The sequence below is a fragment of the Sarcophilus harrisii genome, chromosome 1 (assembly GCF_902635505.1).
Source record: "Sarcophilus harrisii chromosome 1, mSarHar1.11, whole genome shotgun sequence".
Taxonomy (NCBI): Eukaryota; Metazoa; Chordata; class Mammalia; order Dasyuromorphia; family Dasyuridae; genus Sarcophilus; species Sarcophilus harrisii.
In genome coordinates, this window is record NC_045426.1 from 674,090,037 (window position 1) to 674,114,151 (window position 24,115).

Sequence of the window (24,115 nt, forward strand, 5' to 3'; positions counted from 1 at the left end):
ATACTGTGTGTGCTCCCCGTTTACAGAGTATCAGGGGCAGCTAGACAGGGAGAGAGCTGCATCAGGAACGAGATGGGAATTCAAATCCTTAGCAGCGCCACGCTGGACAAACCGCTTTAATTCCCTCAATCCCAGTCCTCTCACTTGTGACATGGAGATAAATAATAGCGCTGACCTCTCATGGCTCTGGGAAACACGAGATACTCATTTCGCTTTATATGCTGGATTACCTGCCATCTGGGGAGGGGGGGATAGAAAAGAGGGTTTTGCAAGGGATCATCCTGAAAAAGGATCCATGCATATGTTTTGAAAATAAAAAGCTTTAATAAAAAAACAAACTTCATTTTGATTTCTTGGAGGGGATCATGGTTTCGCCTCTATGGGGAATTCCTAGTGATGAAATTCTCTCTTCCAATACAGATAAGTATGTCTTCTACGGTTTTAAGTCTTACAGAGAGGGCTGGGGCCTCGCCCAGGGTCACCCTGCCCATTCGTGTTGAATGTGATTTAGTGGTGAATCCGAGACCCCTCACAACCACCCTTTCTTCTTTCTCCCTAACTCCTACAGACGTTCCAAGCTCCCCGCCCTAAACGTCTCAGGACACCGGAGTATCTCAAATAGTCTAGTCCCCCCAAGTCTGAACACAGCTACAAATATGTTTCCAGTTTCATGTTTCTGACTGTTTCCAGTGGGGGCTCATTCAAGACCTCCTCCCAGATATCAGCCACCTCCTTTAAGGGGGTGATCTCCAAGTTCTTCTAACTCGGGGTTCTAAGCCTGTGTGTGTGTGTGTGTGTGTGTGTGTGTGTGTGTGTGTGTGTGATGGATCCCTTTGGAAGACACTTATGGCTGGCACTTATGGACCCTTTTCTCAGAATAATGTTACAAAATAATTGAAGGAGAAATACTAAAATTTCAGTTAGAAGTGAGAATGAAGCAGTAACTTTTTCCATCTTTTCCCAGACCCCAGAAATCTATTTATGGGTCCAAATCGGGGGCAGGAGCTAAGGATCCTCAGTCAAGCCTTGGGAAAACTGATGATGCTACAGCCATGTGAGATGCTCAAGTCCCTCGCTCTGTCCTGGACCTCTCTGGTCTGTGAGAACAAACATGCCGTGTTTGCTCATCTACGTACGCGCCGTTTCCCCAAACCAGACCGCAAGCTCTCTGAGGGGCCTTCCCAGGCCCTCGACAGGAGCAGGTGCTCGGGGAACGCTCGTCACCGGTCGGAAGGAGGCCCGTCTCCCGGGCCAACCTGCCCACGCGCCGGGGAGACTTCTCCCAACAACGGCGGCCACCCTGGAGGGCGTCCGGCTAGCCGTTCCCACCCGTGGCAAGGGGGAAGGGCCCCCAAAGGGTTCTGTCTCTTCAGATTTCTGTTTTTGTTTCTTCTCGGCTGGAGAAAGCCAGTGGGTGGGTTGGGGCTGGGGTAGCCACATGGCAGAGTCTCTAAACTCCCCGATCTGTTCCTTAAGGCTGTTAATATTTCACAGCGCAGCAGGGAGAGGAATTAACACTGCCAGCAGCCATCCAGACAGATTTCAGAAATCCCTCCCTGCCCTCCTCCTCTGTCTCTCTCCAAGCAGCCTTGGGCTTCACAGAGTATTTTCCCCGCAAATTGGTTTTAAATTAAAGGAGGTGATGAAGGCAATGTGCCGTCTCAGCATTTTCCCAGGTGCGCTTAATCTAATTTCATTAAAGAGATCAGGACGGATGATTGCTACAGTTGAAACATTAAGTCTGTCCATTTTTGTATAAAAAACCATTAAGTCTGTCAAAGTGTCGGCAGGTGGGCTGTTGATTATTGGAGATGACGGGGAGAGCAGAGCTTCCCGACGTGCTGTCAGGAGCCCTGAGTCAGGCTGGGATCCGTGGGCAGAGGCCGGCCTGGTGTGGGGAGAACGACGGGCGGAGCCGCAACGAGGCCGGGGCCACCAGGGCTTTGTCTCGGGCTGGGGCACCCAATTCCGGGAACAGAATCCAGGACCTCGTCGGCGAGAACAATTTGTTACAACAGAGGCAAGGGTTGCCTCAAAGTGAACTTGGTCCTGCCGAGTACCGGCCTCAAACAGGGATTCTGAGAGCTCTGCCTCTGTCCTCCCCCATCCCACAGCTCCTCATTCTCACTGAGTGACATCCTTTGTGCGACTCTTCCCCAGTTAAAAAGGAAATCACCAGCCTCCAATTCACCCCACTTGCAGAGCTGAGAACGAGCCGGAGGTTGCTCTGGGGTGGGCTTGTGCCCCAGGACCTGAAGCTAACAAGAGGCTGATGGCTTTTAGGGCCAGGGATGCGGGGGGCAAAGGTCAGGAAGGGTCACACCCAGAGGTCCCTTCCAAGGACTGTTTCTAAGCAGAGGGAAGCCTCCACACCAGCCCGCTCCATTCTCATTTTGCCTGATGGGAACCTCCCCTCGGGCCAGAGCCCACAAAGGCCTCTCAAAGACCGGTGGGGAGTGAACCCTCTGCCTCATGTAGAACCTCAGTCATGGAGAGGTTCTGATTGGACCCTGACCACATTTTTCTCACATGTAGCCACATAAATGGGCCTCAGTTTTAGACAATCTAATATAGAAAAACCTGATTGACAGAAAAAAAAAAAAAGAAAATCCCAAGACCCAGCTCTTCTGAAGGCTTAGCACATCCTGCGACGGGCCATTTGGGATTCTCTAGTGGTTATTTTGTATGATTTACTGAAAGGCAACTCCTTGAGGTCAATTCTTTCTCCATCCTTCAACTCCCTTCATCTAATAGGTGCTCAATGCTGGCTGAATTGAATTTGATTATAAAAAATGCAGACAATGTTCTGACAATGGGTTTTAAAACTATTTTGAAATAATTCAAATTATACATACTTTATCCGCAATTTATTCTGGGTACTTCTAGTTGATACCTAGTTGTTATTTCTACGCCCTGACCCCCCTCGTCCCAAGAATGTAAGCTTCCTGAAAAAGAACTGTTTTTGTGTTGTTGTTTGCTTTTTTTGCCTTTCTTTGCATCCTTAGAATACTGGCATATGTGGTGCTTAATAAATGCTTATTTGGTATTTAATGGCACTTAATAAGCGCTTGTGGACCATCTGATGTTAGATGGATGCCTGGCACATATTTGGCATTTAATAAATGCTTGGGGATTATCTGATGTTAGAAGGCTGCCTGGCACTTATCTGGTGCTTAATAAATGCTTGTGGAGCACCTCATGTTAGGAGTTCCTAAAAAGTAAACCCTTGTGCCCCTTTCCCATCTTGTCTACTCAGTACAAAGCTCGTGGTCAAGAACCTGCTGTTCACTGGCCTGGCAGGGTCAGCCTGATCTGGCTCTGGGGCTCACAAAGGGCGGTGGCCCAAGGGTGGCGGCGGGTGAGACCAGAGGCCCGGGGAGCACCTTCCCCGGGGGCAGACCTGAGGAAGGGGATGGGGATGCACCCCACCCCTTCTTATGGCCTGTCAGTCCGGAGCATCCCTTGCCCCCAGCAGGAGGGAACAGTGTGGGCTCACCAGGAGGGGGTGGGGAGGGGACGGCCCATTAGCTACCGACCCCCCCCCCCCCCCTTCAGGCGCGGCCCCCCCCCCCCCCATCAGGAGCCTCTGTCAGATGGAACAGGGGCCAGGAGGCTGGCCGGGAAAGGGGAGGATCTGGCTGCCATGGTGCCAGTGGGGCCAGGCAGGGCGCAGGATGTCCCCTCCCGGCTTCCAGCCATGGCACCCAGAGCCAAGAAGCTGGCGGGCCCCGGAGGCCGGGCCGTGGGCTCCCGGCTCGAGGCCCCTGCGGTTCGAGGCCCCTGCGAGCGCACATGGCCCAGGTAGGCACGCAGGAGCAGCCTGGATGGTTTATAACCCTCTATTATGGAAATGTTGGCTAAAGTGAGCTGTAAGCCCTGTCATTACATGTGTATAAACCAATTCTCGGTGGTGTTATTCCTGGGCTAAATGCTCCAACTACATAAATCTTGAATTAATGAGGACTTTATAGTTCCTGAAAATGAACGGTAATTGCTTATCTGTTAATGCCGGAGTTGCTATTAAAAGGAAGTATATATTTTCAGTAACAATGTTTATAGTGCAGGACAGCATCTCACAGTGACGGCCAGGGCTGGAGGGATGCTCCAGACCGAGGAAGGCCCGGCCTCCCTCCCGCCCTCACAAGGCGTGGCTCCCCACTCTCTCTGGGGACACAGGCCCCCAGAAAGCCGAGGCTGGGCACAGCCACCGTGCCACCTGCCAAGTGCTCCCCATCATCAGGGAAGGACCCGGGCACCGCCGGGCTGGGCAGGGAGCTCCCTCAGAACTCGCGACGAGTCGCTTTGCCCCGCCTGCCTCGGTTCCCTCGCCTGTAAGAGGGGCTGGCGACAAACCACTGCGACGTCTCTGCCAAGGAAACCCCAAGCGGGTCCCGGAGAGTTGGAAGGGACTGGAACAGGCCAACAGAACAGAGCACTTGCTTCCATGAGTCAGACACTGGGCAAAGCCCTTCACAAACACTGCCTCATTTGCCAACACCTGCCAGCCTTTATGCGGCGATTCCCACGCCCCGAGCACCGGGCGAGCGCTGCACAGATATCACATCTGGCCCTCAAAAAACGGCCTCGGGAAGCTGAGGTTACTAGTCCCTGTTTTACAAACGAGGAAACCGAGGCAGGCAGCGGGCAAGTGACTTAGCCAGGAACAACCAGTGAGAAAGGGTCCCAGGTGAGTCTGAACACGGGTCCCCCTGACTGCAGGCCTGGGGCTCTCCCCATTGCACCGCCTGGCCTGGACCTGTCGCTAATGAAGCAGTAACTGCCCACCCCCCCCGCCTTGTTAGCCCTTTGAGGTCAGAGGAAGAGGAACCCTTGGGTTCCTCAGAATGGGAAGGGACATAAGCACGAAACTGCCGGAGACGGAAGTGACCTCGCAGGGGACGAGACCTGGAACAATTCCGGGACTCAGGGTCACCCTGCACAAGGCCCTTATTTGGGGAGAGGGTCAGTGCCCAGGGACAGGCTGGGTGAGCAGACTCTGCCCTCTTGGTTTCGGCCACTGTCCCTGGGGCTCAGATGGGAAGATGGCTCAGGCACAAACGTGGCCCGTGGCCTGGGAAACGGGACAGCCAGGAGCCCCGGCGCCGGCCCGAGGGCCTCCAGGGCAGGAGATGGGCCCCTCCAGGCTGAGGGACTGGGGCCGCCACCTCAACAAGCGGGGGTCCAATCAAAGACCACCATAAACATCCCTGATCCTAGGAGGGGCGGGCTTAAAAAGAATGAGTGACAGGCAGGACAGAATCAAGCCCCGCATCCACAAGTGTGTGCTTAGCTCTAGAGAGCCCGGGGTGAGCGGGGGCTGATCCGGTGCCCGGGGACCCCCGCAGCTGCCCCAGGAGCGCCGCTCTTTGCTGAGACTGCTACGATGAGAAATAGAGAGATCCTGTGTTTCACGCTTGTCTCTACTCACGTTTGTTTGCGTCTGTTATCTCTGGAGGTGGGTGCTGCAGGGGTCCTGAATCTGATTTTACAGACAGGGAAACTGAGGCTGAAAAAGGGCACCTGACCTTGCAATTCAGGAATGCCTCATGTGGAGTCCAGGGCTCCCACCCTGGAAGCAGAACGGGGCGATGGAAAGGACGTCGGACCCCGGGGTCTCTGGGCTTGGGCCCAAGTGGGAGGGAGAGCTGGCACGAAAGGCTGTGGGAGCCCGGGCTCCTTGGGCCCGACTGGGAGGGGGAGCTGGCTCGGGGCTCCTGCCCGAAGGCCCGGCCCAAGCCTGCAGGTGTGTGCGGCTTGCTCACCTCCCCACCCCCTCCCCCGGGACCGCCGGCCCAGAGCCGCTTCCTCATAAGGTAACCTCGGACGGCGCACGCGGAAAGCTAATCAATGTAGTTCAGATTTCAATTTCTCCACTACAAGGTGAAGTCAAACCCAATGCAGCAAACGTCAGTCTGGGGAGGACGTGGCTCGCCCGGGCGCCGGGGTAATTTAGAATGTCGTTAATGGCGCGTCTGCCCAATGCCGCCGCACGTCACTTACAGCTTCATCCAGGGCGCTCGCCGGGGTCTGCCTGGCGCCTGTCAGCCCCCGGCCCCCTCCTGTGATGGATGCTCTCCCCTTCCCTTCCTGCCGAGGTGACAGGGGAGCTGGGGCAGATTCAAGCAGCGGTCTGTCCCTTCCCCCCCTCCCTGAGTCTCCTCACTCAAATCTGGGGGCGGCCGGGTATGTAAAGCGCGGCTCCCCCCTTCCCTCGGTGCTCTGCGTCCGGCTTCCCTGGGGACCGGTTTGGAGAAGTCCCCATCCCTGGGAGGGCTCCTAGCCCCGGCCCGGCAGAAGGGGAGCTTAATGAGCGCGGACCACACTCAGCAGGCCGGGGCAGGGAGACGGGAGCCTTCCCTCTAGATAAGGGGTCTCCACGGCTCCAAGGCGCTTCCGTCCCGAGGCCACGGCAGGTACCCAAACCCACCCGCTCCCGCGGACACCGAGGGTGCCCCTTCCTGCCTCCTGGTGAGGGACCGGCCCTCAGCCTCGGGGGCGCGTGATCCCACTGTCACATGGACTCTCCGAGTCTGCCAACCCGCTCTGGCGCACAGAACCTCCCCCCCCCCCCCCCGGGACCCGGGCCGACAGCTCCGTTATCCGTGGTGGAGAGACTGGGGTGGGGGTGGGAGACCCCCCCAAGCGCCCTCCCCCACCGCCTCCCACTGGGGCTTTAGCCAAGGACCCAGATCTTGCTGCCTCAGCTCATTCTCATGCCGGGGGAGAGAAGAGGAACAGGGCTCAGACGCTCCGCCACCGTCCTCCCTGAGCACTGCCAGGTCTGGGCCGGGAGGCAGCGGGGCCTGCTGGGAAAGATGCTTCCTGCCCTTCAACCGGGGAAGGCGTGGGGAAGAACTCACTCTTACCTTGTCATCAATGTCGCTCTCGCTGTCGCACTGTGGGTGAGAAAGAGAGAAAAGTGCGTGTCAAAGAAGCCTTCACAACCAAACTCTCAAACCCTTATTTAAGCCCCTCCCTGACTGGGCAAACCCCCTCCGGGGACACAGGACGCGCACCCCGGCCCTCCCAGCTGCCCTTCCCGGCCTGATGCCAATGGGAGCCACGCTCAGGGGGAAACGCAAATCTGCTCCTTCCGAGTCCTGAAGCCAGCACAGGGCCGGCCCCCTCCGCCTCCACCACGTCCCCTCAGGCCAGCACAGGGTCACCGCCACCGCGGGGCCGGGAAGGGGCAGCAAGAGCCCCTGGGAGACCCCGGCTGTCACCCAGCAGCTGCCCCAAGCTCCTCTCCCAGGGAGTCAGGCGTGTGAGCGTGTGTGCGAGTGTGTCAGGCGTGTGAGTGTCAGGAATGTGTGAGTGTGAGTGTGTGTGTGTGTGTGAGTAGGAGTGAGTGTCAGGGGTGTGTGTGTGTGTCAGGAGTGAGTGTGTGAGAGTGTGAGTGTGTGTGTGAGTGTGTGTCAGGTATGTGTGAGTGTGAGAGTGTGCGAGTGTCAGGCGTGTGAGTGTGAGTGTCAGGAATGTGTGAGTGAGTGTGTGTGTGTGTGAGTAGGAGTGAGTGTCAGGGGTGTGTGTGTGTGTGTGTGTCAGGAGTGAGTGTGTGAGAGTGTGAGTGTGTGTGTGAGAGTGAGTGTGTGTGAGGCATGTGAGTGTGTCAGGCATGTGAGTGTGAGTGTCAGGAATGTGTGAGTGTGAGAGTGTGAGTGTGTGTGAGTAGGAGTGAGTGTCAGGGGTGTGTGTGTGTGTGTGTCAGGAGTGAGTGTGTGAGAGTGTGAGTGTGTGTGAGGCATGTGAGTGTGTGAGGCATGTGAGTGTGTCAGGCATGTGAGTGTGTGTGTGTGTGGGGCCATGAAAAGCCACTGAATAAGGGCTTCATTCATTCAGAGGTTTTTTTTGGCGCAGGGGACTTCCAGCGAGGAAACACCCTTTAAACCAAATCAGACGCAAGGTCTGCAGCTTACTGGCTTCAGAGGGAGAATTTCTGGGACTTTTCCCATCCCACGGCCTGGCTGCACCACCCCGGAGACTCGATCCCAGATCACTTTCCGTGCGGCCATTAGCGGACCTCCGTGTCAGGTCGCCCGTTTGACCCTCAGCTTTTTAGCGAGAAGGACCGGCCGGCCCTCCTTCTGAGACCCCCAACGAGGGTCTGTGACGTGGGGCTAGCTGCCGGGCCCTCGTCTGGGCAAGGGCAGCCCTTTGGGTCTCCCCGATAGAACGCAAGCCCCCCGAGGTCAGGGGGCATCTCGCCCCCGTCTCTCCCAAGCCCCAACCTGTGCCCAGTGGTTGGGAAGTGCAGGCCCCACGGCACGGGCCCCGCCACACCCGCCCGCGCGGCGGCCCACAGGCAGGAGGAGCAGGAATTCAGGTCTCCAGGTCCCAAGAGGCGGCTCCGAGCTCCCAGTGATGCCGGCACAAAACCCTGCCCGGGGAGAGCTCTGTCTTGGGCCCGAGCGGCGGAGGAGGGGCGGGGGCTCCGGGCCCAGAGGTTAGTTATCCACGGTTACCCTGGGAGGGAAGGGAGAGCCCGAGGCCCAGAGGGAGACAACCCTGGGAGGGAAGGGAGAGCCCGAGGCCCAGAGGGAGACAGCTGGGGGGGGGGTCGCACGGACGGGGTGACTGGCCAGATGAGCCCGCCCGGCCGGCCCGAGAGCCGCTCGCTCAGGCGGAGGCTGCGAGGGGAGGGGGCTCCCTCTGCCTCTGTCACAGATGCTAACTGACATCAAACACCCTCAATAATTCAGGGAACACTGTGCGAGGAAGGAGCTGAACACGGCTTGATTATTTGGTGAGTTAAACACGGAATATTAGTCAGAGCTGGGCCCGTCAGAGCGTGCCGGGAAGGGGGTGGGGAGGGGAAGAGGAGATGTGCGGCTCAAACGCCTTCTGAAGATGTCACAGACTGTAAAATCACAACCACCCCCAAACTTAATGTGCTCGGTCATGCGTGTGCCTGCCGTCATACGTGGGGGGCGTGCGCCGGATCCGGGAATGCCCCCGCAGCAGCCCCTGCGTGTGAAGGGACAAAGGTCATTTATTAGGCGCCTACTGTGTGCCGGGCACAGGGTCGGCCCCCGGAGCCGACTACACAAGAGGGCTTAGGTGTGTGCCCACAGGGCTGGGCCAGCCTGATTACCCCCACACATGCACGTGGTTACTCCAGAAACAGGCCACTCCACACTGTCACCCTCAAGTACACGCTTGTAGAAAATGGGGGGCCTGTCATGGGCACCCGTCCCCCCACCGGGGCTGGGAGGGGCTCCTCCTCCACCAGCCCCCGCGGGAAACTGCCGGCTTGTCACCACGCTCAAGAACCACTTGCTATGGGGGGGTCGTACTGGTCGGACTTCCCGCCTGCCCCCACTGGGGGCTCCTCCTCTCCCCACCTTCTTGTGTTCATACTGTGCAGATTCTTTAATGTACTTCTTATATATGCATGTATATATTTATGTATTCTTTAATATACTTATGTATATATTTATAGATTCTTTAATATGCTTATATATATTTATGGATTTTTAAATCTACTTCCTATATCTTACACATATCATGCATACACACACACACACACACACACGTGTGCACACTATCTTCCCTGAGGAAATGCGCGCTCTGAGGGCAGGCTCTGTCTCACCTACATACGGCTCTGTACCTGGTACCGAATAGCGGTTTAGCAAATACTTGTTGACTGACAGGACGTGAGCTCCCTGAGGGCAAAGAACGTTTCTCTGGTAATAAAATGCAACGCCAGTATCTAGTACAGTATCAAGCACATAAAATGTATTTAATAAATGATTATTTTATATAATAATATAAATAAATAATCAATAATCAATTAACAGAGTGCAAGCTTCCTGAAGCCAAGGAAAGTTTCATCTGGGATGAGATGTAGTCCCAGCCTCTAGCAGAGTAACGGGCACAAAGGGCAGATTTAGTAAATGTTTGTAAATTGACTGACAGCTGGGATGAAACAGATGCCTGTTTTTGGGGTCTCATATAGTGTCAGACACATAGTAGGAACATCCTACTACAGGAAGTAGAGGAGACCCGGCTTAAATAACGGCATTATGAGCTACCTCCTCTCCCCACCTGGAGGTATGAGAAGGACAAAGGTGTCCTACGGACAAGGGGTATGGTATGGTGGGGGCAGGGGTGGGCCGTGGCACCCCTGCACTGGGGAAATCCAGGCCCCATTAAGTGTGGAAGAGTCTATGACTAAAAGGATGGGGCCAGAGGTCCAAAGGGGACCTCAAGTCGCCAAGTAACACACGTGCATATGTGGACACACAGAGCTCGGGCAGCCCCCAAATCACACAACTATAAGATCCCAAATCCGGAGCAGGAAGAGATCTCAGAGGAGATTGCATCCAGTCCACTCCCACCCATTTCATGGAGCAGGAAAACTAAGGCACATAAGCCAAGAGATTTGCCTCAAGTCAAAGGTAATAAGCAGCAGGGCTCCGATGTGGACCTAACTAAATCCTCCTTACTGCCTTCTGAACGTATCGTGTCACGGGGACACCTGGAGTCGGGGGCACTCCCGATGCTCCAACCAAGCTCTTTGACTTGGCTGGTTTATGAAAAGCGGGTCCAGATAACATTGTAAGATCAGTGCTGGAACTGGGATTGAGACTCGGCTACTAATTTTGATTCCGGGTCTTATTGCCTTGATAAATCTCTTGCTTTCTCGGCTGCCACGGATAAAATGATTACATGATCTTAGAGGTCCCTTCCAACTCAAGACCACAATCCTGTGACGACGGACTCGGCCCATCTTTTGTGTCAGGGTTCACAAGAGAAGCTAGGCAAAGAAAATGCTACTCTTGAAATCAGGGTCACTTTTTCCTTAAAAGAAAAAAAAATCTCTTCCTAGCAACTGCAATTATGATACTTTCATGTCAAATGAATTATATTACTGAGAATAAATCTCCCTGAGATGCACATGAGGGTTCTCTGGCTCCAGTCAGACTTATGCATTACTGGTTTTATATGTTGTACTCTATGTGATTAATATCGGTAATCAAATTATATTGCCTTCCACCGAGCTCTCACATTCAAGGCTATAATGTTTTCAATGACAAAGTTCATAGAGTTGTATAAAAACGTACCTCACGCTGTACCATCCCTTTATTGCTGCCATAAAACACCATTTCCAATTTAGTGATCAGTGATATAGGAGACAGTCCTTGATTGGCAGGGGACAGGGACCCTGGCCCGTGGGCCCACTGGGTTTAGGGGAAGCATACCAATAGGATCCAACATTGCCTAGATATTTTTTGCTCCAGAGATCCTAGATAATACTGTTTAGCACCTGCTACCTGGTATACAGTGGGAGTTTAATAAATGCTTGAGACAATTCTTCCTTCCAGATCAGATGAGACCTGATCAAAGTCCCAATTCACAGTATAGAGGAGACAGTGTTGAACATGTTGATCTAAGGGCCTTTCCAGTTTTGACATCCTAGGTTCTAAGGTCCATCCCCCTCCTTGCCCCCAGCAATGACATTCTACATTCTCACATCTTCCCCAATTCTACATTCAAGCTTCTAATTCCGAAGGGCAGAAATAAGGATTGTATGTACAAAGGCAAAGAGCTCACATCACAGGATTCATCTGAGACGATGGCCGAATTAGTTTCGGATGGTAGAAAGCATGTTATCATCCAGGAAGAAGGAAGGGATGAACCATGGGTTGTCAATAGCTGTTGAGGAGACTGGCTCCTGATCCCAGAAGAGAGGGTGGGGAGGTGGGCTTCCTCCTTTTCCACCCTCGCCACACAGTCTCTCTGAGCTGGAAGGGGCTTCAAAGGCCTTCGGGTCCCAGCCATCCTTCCATAAGAGTCCACTTTAGAACACCCACACAAGTGGTCAGCCAGCCTCCGGTGATGCTCTCCTGCTTAGGTTTTTTCCTTAGCTTACATCAAGATCAATCCCTGAGTGTCTACTCATTCCACCAAGTTTTCTGCCCTTTGATGAATCAAATACCTTCCCTACAACTACCTTCAGATTTAAGAAGACGGTTATTATGTGTCTCCTGAATTTTTTCTCCTTCTTCAAGACAAAAGTCCCTAGGGTCCTTCCCCATCCTGGATGATGTGCTCCAGTTGGCCAATGCCCTTGAAATGTCATGCTCATAATATTCCAAATATGTTCTACCTAAGGCTGAGTACAGTGGGAACTCCTACATTTCTAATGCAATCTGGGAAAGCAGAAATCTTGGCTGCCATGTCACACTCTTAGACACATAATGAATCTGCAGTTTACTAAAATTTCAATATATATATTTTTAAACTGTTCTCTATGTACATCTAACATAGACAGCTAGATGGCTCAGTGGAAAGGGCACCGAGCCTGGAGTCAGGAAGAACTGACTTCCTAGTTGTGTGGTTCTGGGCAAGTCACTTAACCCCATTTGCCTTAATCTCCTGAAAAAGGCAAAGGCAAACCAGTCTAGTCTCTTTGCCAAGAGAATACCACAGATGGAATCAGAGAGCTAGGGTCCTTGGGAACTGAGGAATCAGTCACAACAACAACAACGCTACATCTTGTCCCCCTTACAATTGCGATATTAATTTTTTTTTTAATCCAAAGGTAGAATTTTACATTTCCTTCTGTTAAATTTCATCTCACCAGATTTGGCTCAATTTTCTAGCCTGTAGATATTTTTTTCTGTCACCCACTGAATGGCCGTCTCCCTCCCAGCTTCATGTCAACAATAAATTTGATGGATAGACCATTTATGCCTCCATTTAAACCACTGATACAGAAGAAATATGAGGGCAGAGCTCTGGGGTACTTGACCCATGTTTTCCCTTCAAGTTGACATCGAACCATTACTGATTACCTCTCAGGTCTGGTCATGAAACTCTTCTGAATTTATTTAACTCCAGAAATGTCTACATCATATATATTTGTTTGTGAATTGAGGTAATGAGCAGTAATTGACCAGGACTGCTCAAAAATCTTAAGCCGATGGCAAAGGCCTGCTGCTTGGAGACAAATCTCATTTCCTGAGCGGATGGATGTCAGTCTATGTCAAAGTTCTCTGAGCTTTGCTTGGGGATCTTAGAGACGGAACAACTGCCCAAGAAGGAGGTTGCATTTGTTTTCCCTTAATCCAGCAATCGCCAAGTGCCAACCACATGTGAGGGGAATGAAAAAGAAATCAAACAATCCCTGCCCTCAAGGAGCTTACACTGTATGGCGAAAGAAAACGTGTATCTGTTAGTAAAAACAAATGATACACAAAATAAATTCAGGGTGAATTTGGAATTGGAAGCATTTGGATGGAGGAAAGGAAGGATGATATTCAGCCCAAGAGTGGGGGGAGGATTGAGCTGCACTTAGAAGAATCAAAGAGATCAAAGGAGGGAAAGCATCACAGACAATCTTGGCAACCTCGTGGAGCTAGAGGAGATGCAACATTAGCAGAGAAACAGCGAGAATTCCTGTTTGGCCAGAGGGATGCATCAGATAGTGTCCCAAGAACCAGAGAGCTGGATGAGATAAGACTTTGTCTTAAATGGACAATTTGATTTATTTGTCATTGATTTTGCTGTTTACTTTTCCCCTATGTACCTTTATTTGTAAGGTTTGCTGTCCCCTTTGATTTTGTGACAACATAAGTCTCATAGTTAAGAACCCTTGATGAAGTGTTCATGATACCTGTTAGTGATTCACTGAAAAGACTCAAATGGGTTAAATGTGAGAAATGAATATTTTTCTCATATTTATTAATTACTATAATAGGACCAGGGTTTCTCCCCTTCCCTCTTCTACTTCTTCATTCAGTCAATTAGTATGGGAAGTCTCTTTTAAAGATTCACCCAGGCCAAGATCTAATCAGGCAGTAAAAGAAATTCTGAGTTTGGATTAATGGGTGTATTCCTGCTCATTGTCTGACAGGTCTGACAGGTTGGAGAAAATGTTGATTCTCCTTTTCTTTCAAGACAGGTGATAGAGAAATGAAAGTCTCCTTGGCCAAGATTTGAGTGACCTGAGTCACGTACTCCGAGATAGCCTATCTCCCCCTGAGTTACCAATCAGGACTGATTAGGCATTTCACAGGACTCCAGGAGGAGTCTTTGGTCTAAGAGAGATGCCCAAATGGTCGTCCTGCCGGCCTGTTTTAATAGCATGATTAAATTACCCAGAAAAAAAGAAGTCCTGTTTGAGTATGGGAAGGGAACAAGTGGAAAACAGGCTGGAAAGGGACACTGGGGACAGACCGTAAAGGGCTTTGGGAGGAAGCAAAGGAATTTATATGTGATCCTAGAAAAAAATGAAAATAAAATGGAGTTTGCTGAACAGAAGCATGATACGCAAAGAAGTGTTTTAGGAAAATCCTTTTGTCAGTTGAGAGGAGGATGGATAGGTGAGGAAACTCAAGGCTAGGAGACCAATTCTCCTGCCCTCAGGCTACTGTCTTCACTCAAGAAAGTGAAGTGGATGATCTACAGTCGTCTCAGATGGACAGAATGATAATTAAGTGGAACCATCCGGTCCTACAGCAGAGCTCAGCAAAACCCAGGGGCGAGAATATGAGACTCGGTGTCAAGCAGGCGGGTACTTCCTTATATACTTTATGAACTAGATTACTCTAGGCAAATTACTTAACCACCGGAGAAGGAAATGGCAAACCGCGCCAGTATCTGCCAAGAAAACCCAGTGGAGAGTACTGGCATTTTGTGGCCCACAGTGTCACAAAGGTGTAGTCGTGATGAAACAGCAACAAAACAAATCTCCCCCCTCTTCTATCTGTGATGTGCCTCAGTTTTCTCATTTGTAGGTGAAGGGGTTGGACTAGAAGGACCTCTCTTTCAGCTCTCCTCTTATGATACTCTTTGCAATTCCTTTTATTTTTATCTTTTAATTAAAATGTTTTATTTTTCAAAACAGTGGATACTTCGTTAACATTAGCCCTTGCAAACTTTTTGTGCTTCGTGAAGAATTGCACGAATGGCAGCTATTTAAAAATCATGATTACTTATTATGTTCTTATCTTTTTCAACAAGGTAGAAAAGGGTCTTGCAACTATTCTTTTAAATTTTATGTTTCACCAATTACTGCATGGGCCAACCAGATGCCTGCTTTTTTGTAGGAGGGTGATGGAGAGGGAAGTTCCTCTGGGACCGACTCAGGGACTGCTTCCTAGGGACAGCAGCAGCAGGAGCCAGGAGGATGAGGATGGGCCCATCCCTCTCATCCCTGCACCTGAAAAGCTTCTTGGCCCATGCAGCTCAGAGATTATGAGTGGCTTGTGCGGGAACATGGACTAAAGAGGCCATTCATCTGTTTTTATGGACAGGTGTTATGGCCAGCAGATTGCAGGACATGGTTCGGCCTTTGAGAATGCTCTGGCTCCAGGACACATGGTTGGTCAAGCTGTCAGTAATGCTGGGAAGTCCATATTTGTGCTATTGAGGGATCTGCCATTTATCCATAAAAGAGAGTGCATTGGTGATGTGGGATTCTAGGCCCCAGGTAATTTCTCGGCAGGTATTTGTCAAGTCCTTAAGTTTTAAAGCCAGCAGTAATGTCCAGCAAGTTGCTTCTGTTGCCTTGCCCAGTTATAATAACTTACAGCAATCGGGAAGCGAGGTGCACGAGGGATTCAGTTCCAGACCTAGTCAGGGAAGTCGGGAAACCCATCTCTTGAGTTTGAGTCCAGCCTCAAGCACGTACTAGCTGTGAGATCCTGTTGTTTGCCAAGAAATGCCAAATGGAGTTATAAAGAGCTGAACGACTGGAACACCTCAATAACCACGAACATTAGCAATAATAATTATCATTGTTTCGGGAACGCCATCCAGAACAGAATCACCATTTAGACACATAAGGGCTTTAAGAGTTCAACTGGTCTAACTTCTTCTCTGAGAGCCCCTGGTCATCTTGACTCCAATTTCTTTTCTTTCTGAGAATGAACTCAAGAGTCCTCGGTAACCCAGGGTCGGTGCTAGGACTGGACGGTCCTAGTACAAGGAAAGTCATTTTCATTTCTATTTTTTTTTTTTTATATTTTTATATTTAATGTATCTTGAGATTGGGGACTGTGCAGGTCAAGGCACCTGGAACTAGTCACGGAGGCAAGGAGAGGGCATCCAGGAGCTCGTTCCTAGAAATTCAAGTTTTTGACTGGGAAGCAACAAAAGAAGAACCATCATATTTCAAGGCAGAGTCTGGAACCACCTTATTAACAAGACACTAGGTGAAGCAGGGGAGATAGATGCTAATCCTGAACCTGAGTGTAGTCCAGGTCCCAAAAGAAGGAGAGAAACAAGCATTTATTAAGCACCTATTATGCAGGCCCAGGAGAGGGAAAGAAACAAGCACTTATTAAGTACCTACTACATATGCAGGGCACTATCCTAACTAAACACGATCTCATTGGACACTTGTATTTGCTACCTCGGTAGATAGGTGGGCACTATTATCACCCTTACTTTACAGTGGCAAGAAGACGTAAATAAGGACAAGTCAAGTATCCGAGGCAGGTTTTGAATTCTAGTCACAGGACCACAATTTGGAGACCCAGGCCTGGGCCGAAGGGAGAGGCTGCATGCTCCGGACTCGGCCTGTGCCAGGGAGGGGGGGGGTCTCGGCGCATGCCCACGGCACTGGGGGTGGGCTGAGGTGGGAGGGGGGACGCGACAGCTCAGACAGAAATAGATCACCTCCCAGCAGAGCCTCAGAAGGTACCACCAATCCGGACGCTTCCCGCTTAATTAATGCTGCAGAACCCTCGAGGTGGAAAGAGCAATCCCTATTAAGCTGTCATTTTGGGTGGTGGGTGATCCACCCTCAGAGAAATGCGCAATGACACACAATGGGACACATGCCCGTCGATGCCAGCTGTACCCCTTTGTGGGCAGTGTCCTGCCCAGACTCTGCCTCTGAAGGCCCCTGGCCAGCCCTGACCACCAGCACCCCGAGACCCCCGCCCTCCCCCCACATAAGGCGCATCTCCCTCCCACTTCCTTGGGGCTGTGGGGCTGGAGGCTCTCGGTTAGTGGAACCCCTCACCCAAGAATCCCCAGCCCGCTCAGAGAGCCTTCTAATTAGAGAGTTCTAATTAGTGCCGGAAGGAGACAAAGGCCTTTTCTCATCTCGGGGGCAGGGGCTTCCTCTGCCAGTCCTGCCAGGGGACCGGGCAATCACGGAGGCAAACCTTGGCAAGCCTCCCCCCCCCCCCCCGGCCCTCTGACAGATCTCCCCGGATTGCTTCTTAAGCCAACGTGGCAGCGTCGGCAGGAGGACGCATTTGGTGGAAAATATTGAGGAAGAAATATTCGCCCCGCAGCCGGCTCCTCGGGGAGGTGTGATTTATCTGACATCAAAGACCACGCGTGTGCCGGGCTGTGTTTTCCGTCAGTGCGAGCGTGTAAAGGACGGGGCTCATGGATCCCTATAATTAACAAAAACAGCCCATCATTGTCAGCCTGAGCAGGCAGGGTCATAAATGAATACGTTATTAAGTCCTGCTGAATTAATGTTTAACTGCAATAGTCGGAATTGAATGAGGCAATTAATCAGAGTAAGAGGTGGGGGAGAAAAAAATCCCTCACATCTGTCTCGCTGCTAGCAAGACGACCTTCAAAATGGCAGGACTGGGGAGGGGGAGGCCCTCCCTCTGGCCTGAACCCCACCCCTGGGCCGGCTGGAGTGGAGGGCGAGTCACAGATGCCTGCTGGGGTGGGAGGGGGGCACAGGGCCCGGCTGAGCAATGGGGGCTCCGGGGGTGGAAGAGCGGCACTCAATGTGGGCAAATCCCTGCAGGAGGAGGGGCACAGCCCCCCTCCTCCTCTCCCTCCCCTCCCCCCATCATGGCTGTAGAACACAGATCCCCTCATGAAAGGGCCACAAGATAGAGAAAAATAGGAAGCAGGGGGAGCAAGGAACCCTCCCCCTAAGTAAGGGGAAAGGCCCCTCCTGGGGAGGGGGGCACCTGTAAGGGTGGCAGGGATTATCTGAGGATGCAGGAAGGGATGTTTACTAAAGGAAGGAGAGGGATACAGAGAAAGGGGCATAAACCCCTACAGTGGGAAGGAGGGCCCTGGGGGGCACAGATCTCCATGGTGCTCTGAGGGGAGCTATCCCCGTTTCAGGCATGAGTGTGTGTGTGTCAGTCACACGGTCAGTATGGAGGGGAGACTTGCTGGAAGAGGGCAGGCCCCCAGGAGGGGAGGGTACACAAAGGGATGGGCAGGGAGAGCTCTCTGTTAGAGCAGAGGTATAGATCCCCATTCTGGGAGGGGCAAGACCCGGGGATCTGGACCTTCTGAGAAAAGATAGCAAAGGGGAGGGGACAGATCTCCCATGATGGGGCTGCTGCAGCTCTGCTCCCCCCATAAGCAGCAGTTCTTTCTGAAGAGGCAGCTGGTGACAGGCCCGAGTTAAAATTCAGCCTCACACACTTAGCTGCACGCCCTTGGATAAGTCCCTCTGTCTGTCTCCGTTTCCTCCACTGTAGATATCATCGTGAAGATCAAATGAGATCCTAATTGTGAGGGACTCAGGACGGCGTCTGGCGCACAGTAGGAGCTGTAGGAGTGCTCACTCCCCTTCCCCTCCTTCCGTCTCCTTCCTGGGCAGGACCACATCCGCAGGGGGAGGCGAACGGATGGCCTCACTAAGGAGAAAAGCATCTCTTCCAATGGTTCGGCTCCAGCCCGGATCTAGGCAGGCTTTTGCTTTTTTTTTCTTTAAACCTTTATATACAGAGCTTATATCCCCATGTTCTGGGATATGGACATCCTGTTTCCTGAATTAGAATGTAAGCTCCCTGTGGGCAGTCTGGGGCCTGTGGGAGAGGGAGTCCCCAGAAAGCGGCACATTATAAATGCCTGTTGTCTGGTGGCCTGCCCTCCCTCTCCATCCCAGCTCCCTAGCCCTCTTCCCCACAAGGCCTGCACTCCCTGGAGTGAGTGTCTCACCCGGGGGCCAGGGCTGGCTTTGCCCGTGTCCAAGCTCCTGATCAGGGGCGGGCTGCCACAGAGGAAGGTGTCGGGGCTGACCCTACGGCCCTGGCCACGACGCAGCTGGCAGGAGGGTGACTAGAGATGGCAGAGCTGGGGGCCGTTCTTAGCCTATGACAGAGCAGCAGCTCAAGAGGCAGGGCCTGGGCCCCATGGTCAACTGGCATCCAACCCAGCTAAGCCCAGGGGAAGGCCGGGTCCCAGGATCACAGGTCACCCTGGAGGAGGCCCCAGGCCACTAGTCCAACCCCTGCACTTTACAGACCCAGCAAGTCAACTACTTGTCTACAACCACGCAGGGGGTAAGTGGCAGGGCTGGGATTCACGCACATTAGTCTCTTCCTCCGGCTGCTGTTCTCGGTGGGAAGGAGGAAACGACCCGGAAAGAGGGAAGGAGACGCTAAGTTCTGAGTCCCAGCAGCTCTGAATCCCTGATGGCTGTGTGACGCTGGGCAAGTGTGTTCATCTCTGGGCCCTTCCATCGGTTCCTCTTAGACTGTATAAGGAGATGCTTCCAAAGTCCATCTCAGATCTAAAGCCGATGATCCTCTACCTTTCCTGAGCCTTCTCATTGGTCATTGCTTGACCTGCTGCCAAAGCCGGCCCAGAACATAGCTGGACACTACCTTAGAGGGACCAGGCCAGGAGGTTTGTGTTAGGGGAGAAGGTAGAGATTTTCTGGGGGGTGGAGGGTGATGAAAGGAATTTACCCACATTGCCCCAAAGTCCCTAGACTGAAAAAACCCGACACAAGCCCAGCTATTAATCCCCAATATACAAGCCTCATCCTCCCTTCTTCTTATTACAGGGCGAGTGTTAATTACTTAGCTTTAGCAATGGTCAGCCAGGGATTTCTCAAACAAAGACATGAAAAATTCATGAGGAGGGAAAACCTTCCTTTTGGGACTCAATTTCCCAGTACAATATTTCGGCTTTCTTGCCTGGGAAGGTGACAAAGCTCAGGGTCCAAGAAGTGCCAGGAGTGGAGGGGAGGGTGGAAACGAGAGGAACACGATAGAATGTGAGTCACTAGATTCCTGGCTCCAAGAGTCCCTTAACTGGGACTGTGGGGGACTGCAAAGCGAAGGCCTTGTTGAGGGGACTCTCTGTGATCAAGTCACAGGCTCTTGGGTTCCTCCAGAACCCCTTCTAGCCCCCGCTGCGAGAGTGTGTTGAGGTACAGGCCATTGTCCTGACAGCAAAGAAAACTGCAGAATGTTTGGGCTTCCAGGGTCGTAGCTGAAGAAGTCAAGAAGAACGTCTCTCTGAGGTCAGAGGGCAGGTGTCAAAGGAGACCCAAGAGGAGTAAGGCACCCTAGTGCCAGTGAAGTCCATCATCAGTTCCTCTTGGGCGTGGGGTAAAAAAAGGCTTGGGACCAAGTTCAAGTCTCTCTTTCTCTCCTCAATCCCTCTCCTACCTTGGGGCAGCAAGCAGTCTCTAGAAGCAGACTGGGACCTATCGTTCAATGGTAGTAGTGATTAAAGCCTGGGAACGGGGGGCCGGGATAGGCTGAGATAATGATCTGAACCACAGGATCACAGGACCACTGACTTCAAAGGTACAAGGAACCTCAGAAGCAACCGAGTCCAGTCCTCTCCATCTTACAGGCAAAGATCTGAAGCTCAGCAGCGACCTTCCTGAAGCCAACAAGAAGTCAGGACTTGAACCAAGTCCTTTGATTCCAAGTCCAGTGCTCCTTCCAAGAGATGTAGGCCACAGAAGGCTTACTCCAAGGCAATGCTAGCCCTTCTATAATGCTTTAAGTTTGCAAAATATTTCTGATATGCTATTTTATCTGATCCCACAAAACATAGACGGGTCCAACGGACTGTACCACCAGCTCTTGTCCTGGGTAAAACCGCAAGTTCAGCTGGCCAGCAACAGCTGGTTTTTACACTTCCTGCCAATGACAGGAGCGTGCTGGGAGGCCACATGGGCCCAGGACCAAGTGTGGGACATTTTGAGGGCTGGGCCCTGAAGAATAAAGCTTGGATTTGGGAATAAGACCAGCCCCAACTCCCACTTGGTTGAGATTTACCATCCAGACAGGAGAGAGGCTCTGTCATGTTGTGAGGCTAAAATCTCTTTCCTTTTTAATGTGTTTGAGAAGGTCCCTGCATAGATAAGCCCTGCTAGAAAGCAGGGTCACCTCTTAGCCCGAGAATATCTGCTAAGGAATGAAACTGCGTCCAGGTCTGGTGACAGAGAAGGGAAATGAGCCGACGGGGAGAGGGTGCCTCTTTGGGGACTCTGGAGCAGGCCCTCCGAGTTTCTTAGGCCCACAGCGAACCACTCATTAAGTGGGAGTAAAGGGAATGGAAATAGCCTGGAATTCACAGTCTCTATAAGGGGCCATGGGGATCTACAGTTTGAAGGTGAAGTTTGAAGCAAGAAAGCTCAAGTTTATAAGAAATGATGAGCAAGTTGAGAGGCAGCTGGTTGGTACAGTGGGATAGAGCCCCAGCCCTGAAGTCAGAACTTAACACTTTCTGGCTGTGTGACCCTGGGCAAGTCACTTAATCCAAATATCCTCGGGGGGGAAAAAAAAGATGTGCAGGCGGATTTCAGAAAAACCTCAAAAGACTTATATGAACTGATGATCAACTAAGATACTTAGTTTTTCTCAGCAACATAACGATCTAAGACAATTCCAAAAAGACTCATAATGGAAAATGCCATCCAAATCCAGAGAAAGAATTATGGAGTCTGAACGCAGACTGAAGCACACTATTTTCACTTCTTCTTTCTCATGGTTTTTCCCTTTTGTTCAGATTCTTCTTTCACCACATGACTAAAATGTGGAAATGTTTAATATGATTGTATATGTATGACTTGTATTAGGCTTCTTGTTCCATTGGGGAGGGGAGAGTGAGGGAAAAAATTGGAATTTAAAATCTTATAAAATTGAATGTTGAAAACTATTGTTACATGAAATTGGAATAATTAAAATATTATTAAATGGGGCGGGGGGAGAGAAGAAAGCTCAAGCTGGGAAACTTGTAATTGGTGCAGAGGGTGGGGTCTGGAGTGCCTAGGAACGATCCAGAAGTAAAACATGCTTTGTTTGCCACACTAAAGCCAGGCTTAGCCCCAGGGATACTCAAAAGAGCTTCTGCCTCTCCTGTCCAACACTCTAGCAGCTGTATCAAGCACAGACCAGAAGCCTGACAGAGGGAATTCTGCTCCGTCGAGGTGTGTTTGGATACTGAGCCGAGGAACCAGGGGATGAGCCAGCCTAAGGCAGGACAGCACCAAAGCTAGGCGTCAGATGTCCATTTACATGGATGGACAAATGTCCAGAGAAAGAAATGGAAACTGGAAATCATTGGCAGCAAACAGAGTTCCCAAACTAGAGAGTGTTGAAATAAGCCTGAATAATTGAGACTAATAGTCATTCAGAGATCTATGGCCAGATTAGGGTAGTGGGTCAAGTCCTTCCTTGCTCCCTTTCTTATTTCTTCCTTTCTTTTTCTTTCCTTTCTTCCTGCTCTTTTCCTTTATACCTCCCTTCTTTCCCTTTCTTCATTCTTTCTTTTAAAAATCTTATTTAATATTTTATTGACCCCCCCAATTACATGTAAAACCAATTTTAACTTTTTTCTTCAAATTTTGAGCTCCAAATTCTACCCTACTCCCACTGAGAATATAAGTAATTTGACATAGGTTATACATGTGTACTCATGAAAACAAATGTCCATGTAAGTTATTCTGTGAAAGAAAAAATAGGCCAAAAAAAAAAAAAAAAACCCAACCCTAAGAAAAATAAAGAAAAAGTATCTTTGATCTGTATTTGGGCTCTACCAGTGTTTCCTCTGGAGGCGAACAGCATCTTTCATTCTAAATTCTACAGCATTGTCTTGGATCATTGTATGGCAGAGAATAGCTAAGTTATTCATAGTAGATCATCATACAATATTGCTATTACTGTGAACAATGTTCTCCCAGTTCTGCTCATTTCCATGTTTTTTTCCGAGCATCCTGCTCATCATTTTTAAAAACACAATAGTATTCCATCACAATCATATACAACTTATTCAGCCATTCCCCAAGTGATGGGCATCTTCTCAATTTCCAATTCTTTGTCACCACTAAAAGAATTACCATGAATATTTTCACACAGCTAGGTCCTTACCCTTTTTTTTTTAAATCTCTTTAGGATACAGACTTAGAAGTGGAATGGCTTGGTCAAAGGGTATGACATAGTTTTATTGCCCGCTGGAGACATTTCCAAATTGCTCTCTAGAATGGATGAATATACAACTTCACCAATAGTATATTAGCATTTAATTTTTCCCATATACCCTCTGATATTTGTCATTTTCCTTTTCTGTCATATTAGCCAATCTGACAGGTATGAGACAGTAGCTCAGAGTTTTTTAAACTTGCATTTCTCTCATCAAGTGATTTAGAGTATTTTTTCCCACATGACTATAGATAACTTTGATTACATTGTCTGAAACCTGCCTGTTCATTCCCATATCCTTTGATGATTTATCAATTGTGGAATGACTTTTATTTTTATAAATTTAAATCAGTTTTCTATATGTTTGAGAAACTAAGTCTTTATCAAAGAAAATCACGGTAAAATTTTTTCATTGTAATGATCATCAAATTATGTATTTCTTTCAATTCTATGTCTCCTGTTTATTCTATCTTTTCTCTCCTTTTACCCTGTCCATTCTCAAAAATGTTTTGCTGCTTTTACCTTCCCCAAACTGCCCTCCCTTCTATCAGCTTCTCCCACCCTCTTTTTTATCCCCTTCCCTTCCTACTTTTCTGCAAGGTAAGAAATTTCTACCCAACTGAGTGTGTATTTATTCTCTCTCTTTGAGCCAATTCTGATGAAGTAAAATTCATGTGCTCCCGTCTTCACTTGCCTCCTTTCCCCCTCCACTGTAAATCTCTTCTAGACCACTTGTCAAATAAATGATCCCATTCTACCCCTCCCTTTTCCAATGCCGTCTTTTTTCTTATCCCTTAATTCAATTTTTAAGATAATCACACCATCACATTCAACTCACATCTCTGCTTTCTGTCTATGTATACCCCTTCTCCCTGCCCTACTAGAAAGTTTTTTTAGGAGTTACAAATATCATTTTCCCACGTAGGAATATAGACAGTTTAACTTTATCGAATTCCTTGCGATTTCTCTTTCCTGTTTATCTTTTTATGTTTCTTTTTCGTCTT

General features: G+C 50.4%; 1 protein-coding gene across 10 annotated transcripts in view; it reads right to left on the bottom strand.

The window, feature by feature from the left end:
• Positions 1-24,115, bottom strand: part of FBRSL1 (fibrosin like 1) — a 219,830-nt gene that overhangs the window by 59,832 nt on the left and 135,883 nt on the right. For all 10 annotated transcript variants that reach the window (XM_031948361.1, XM_031948358.1, XM_031948365.1 and 7 more), the window contains one exon: positions 6,867-6,896. In XM_031948361.1, coding sequence (XP_031804221.1) covers positions 6,867-6,896 — 30 coding nt within the window. The remainder of the gene's footprint in view (positions 1-6,866; positions 6,897-24,115) is intronic.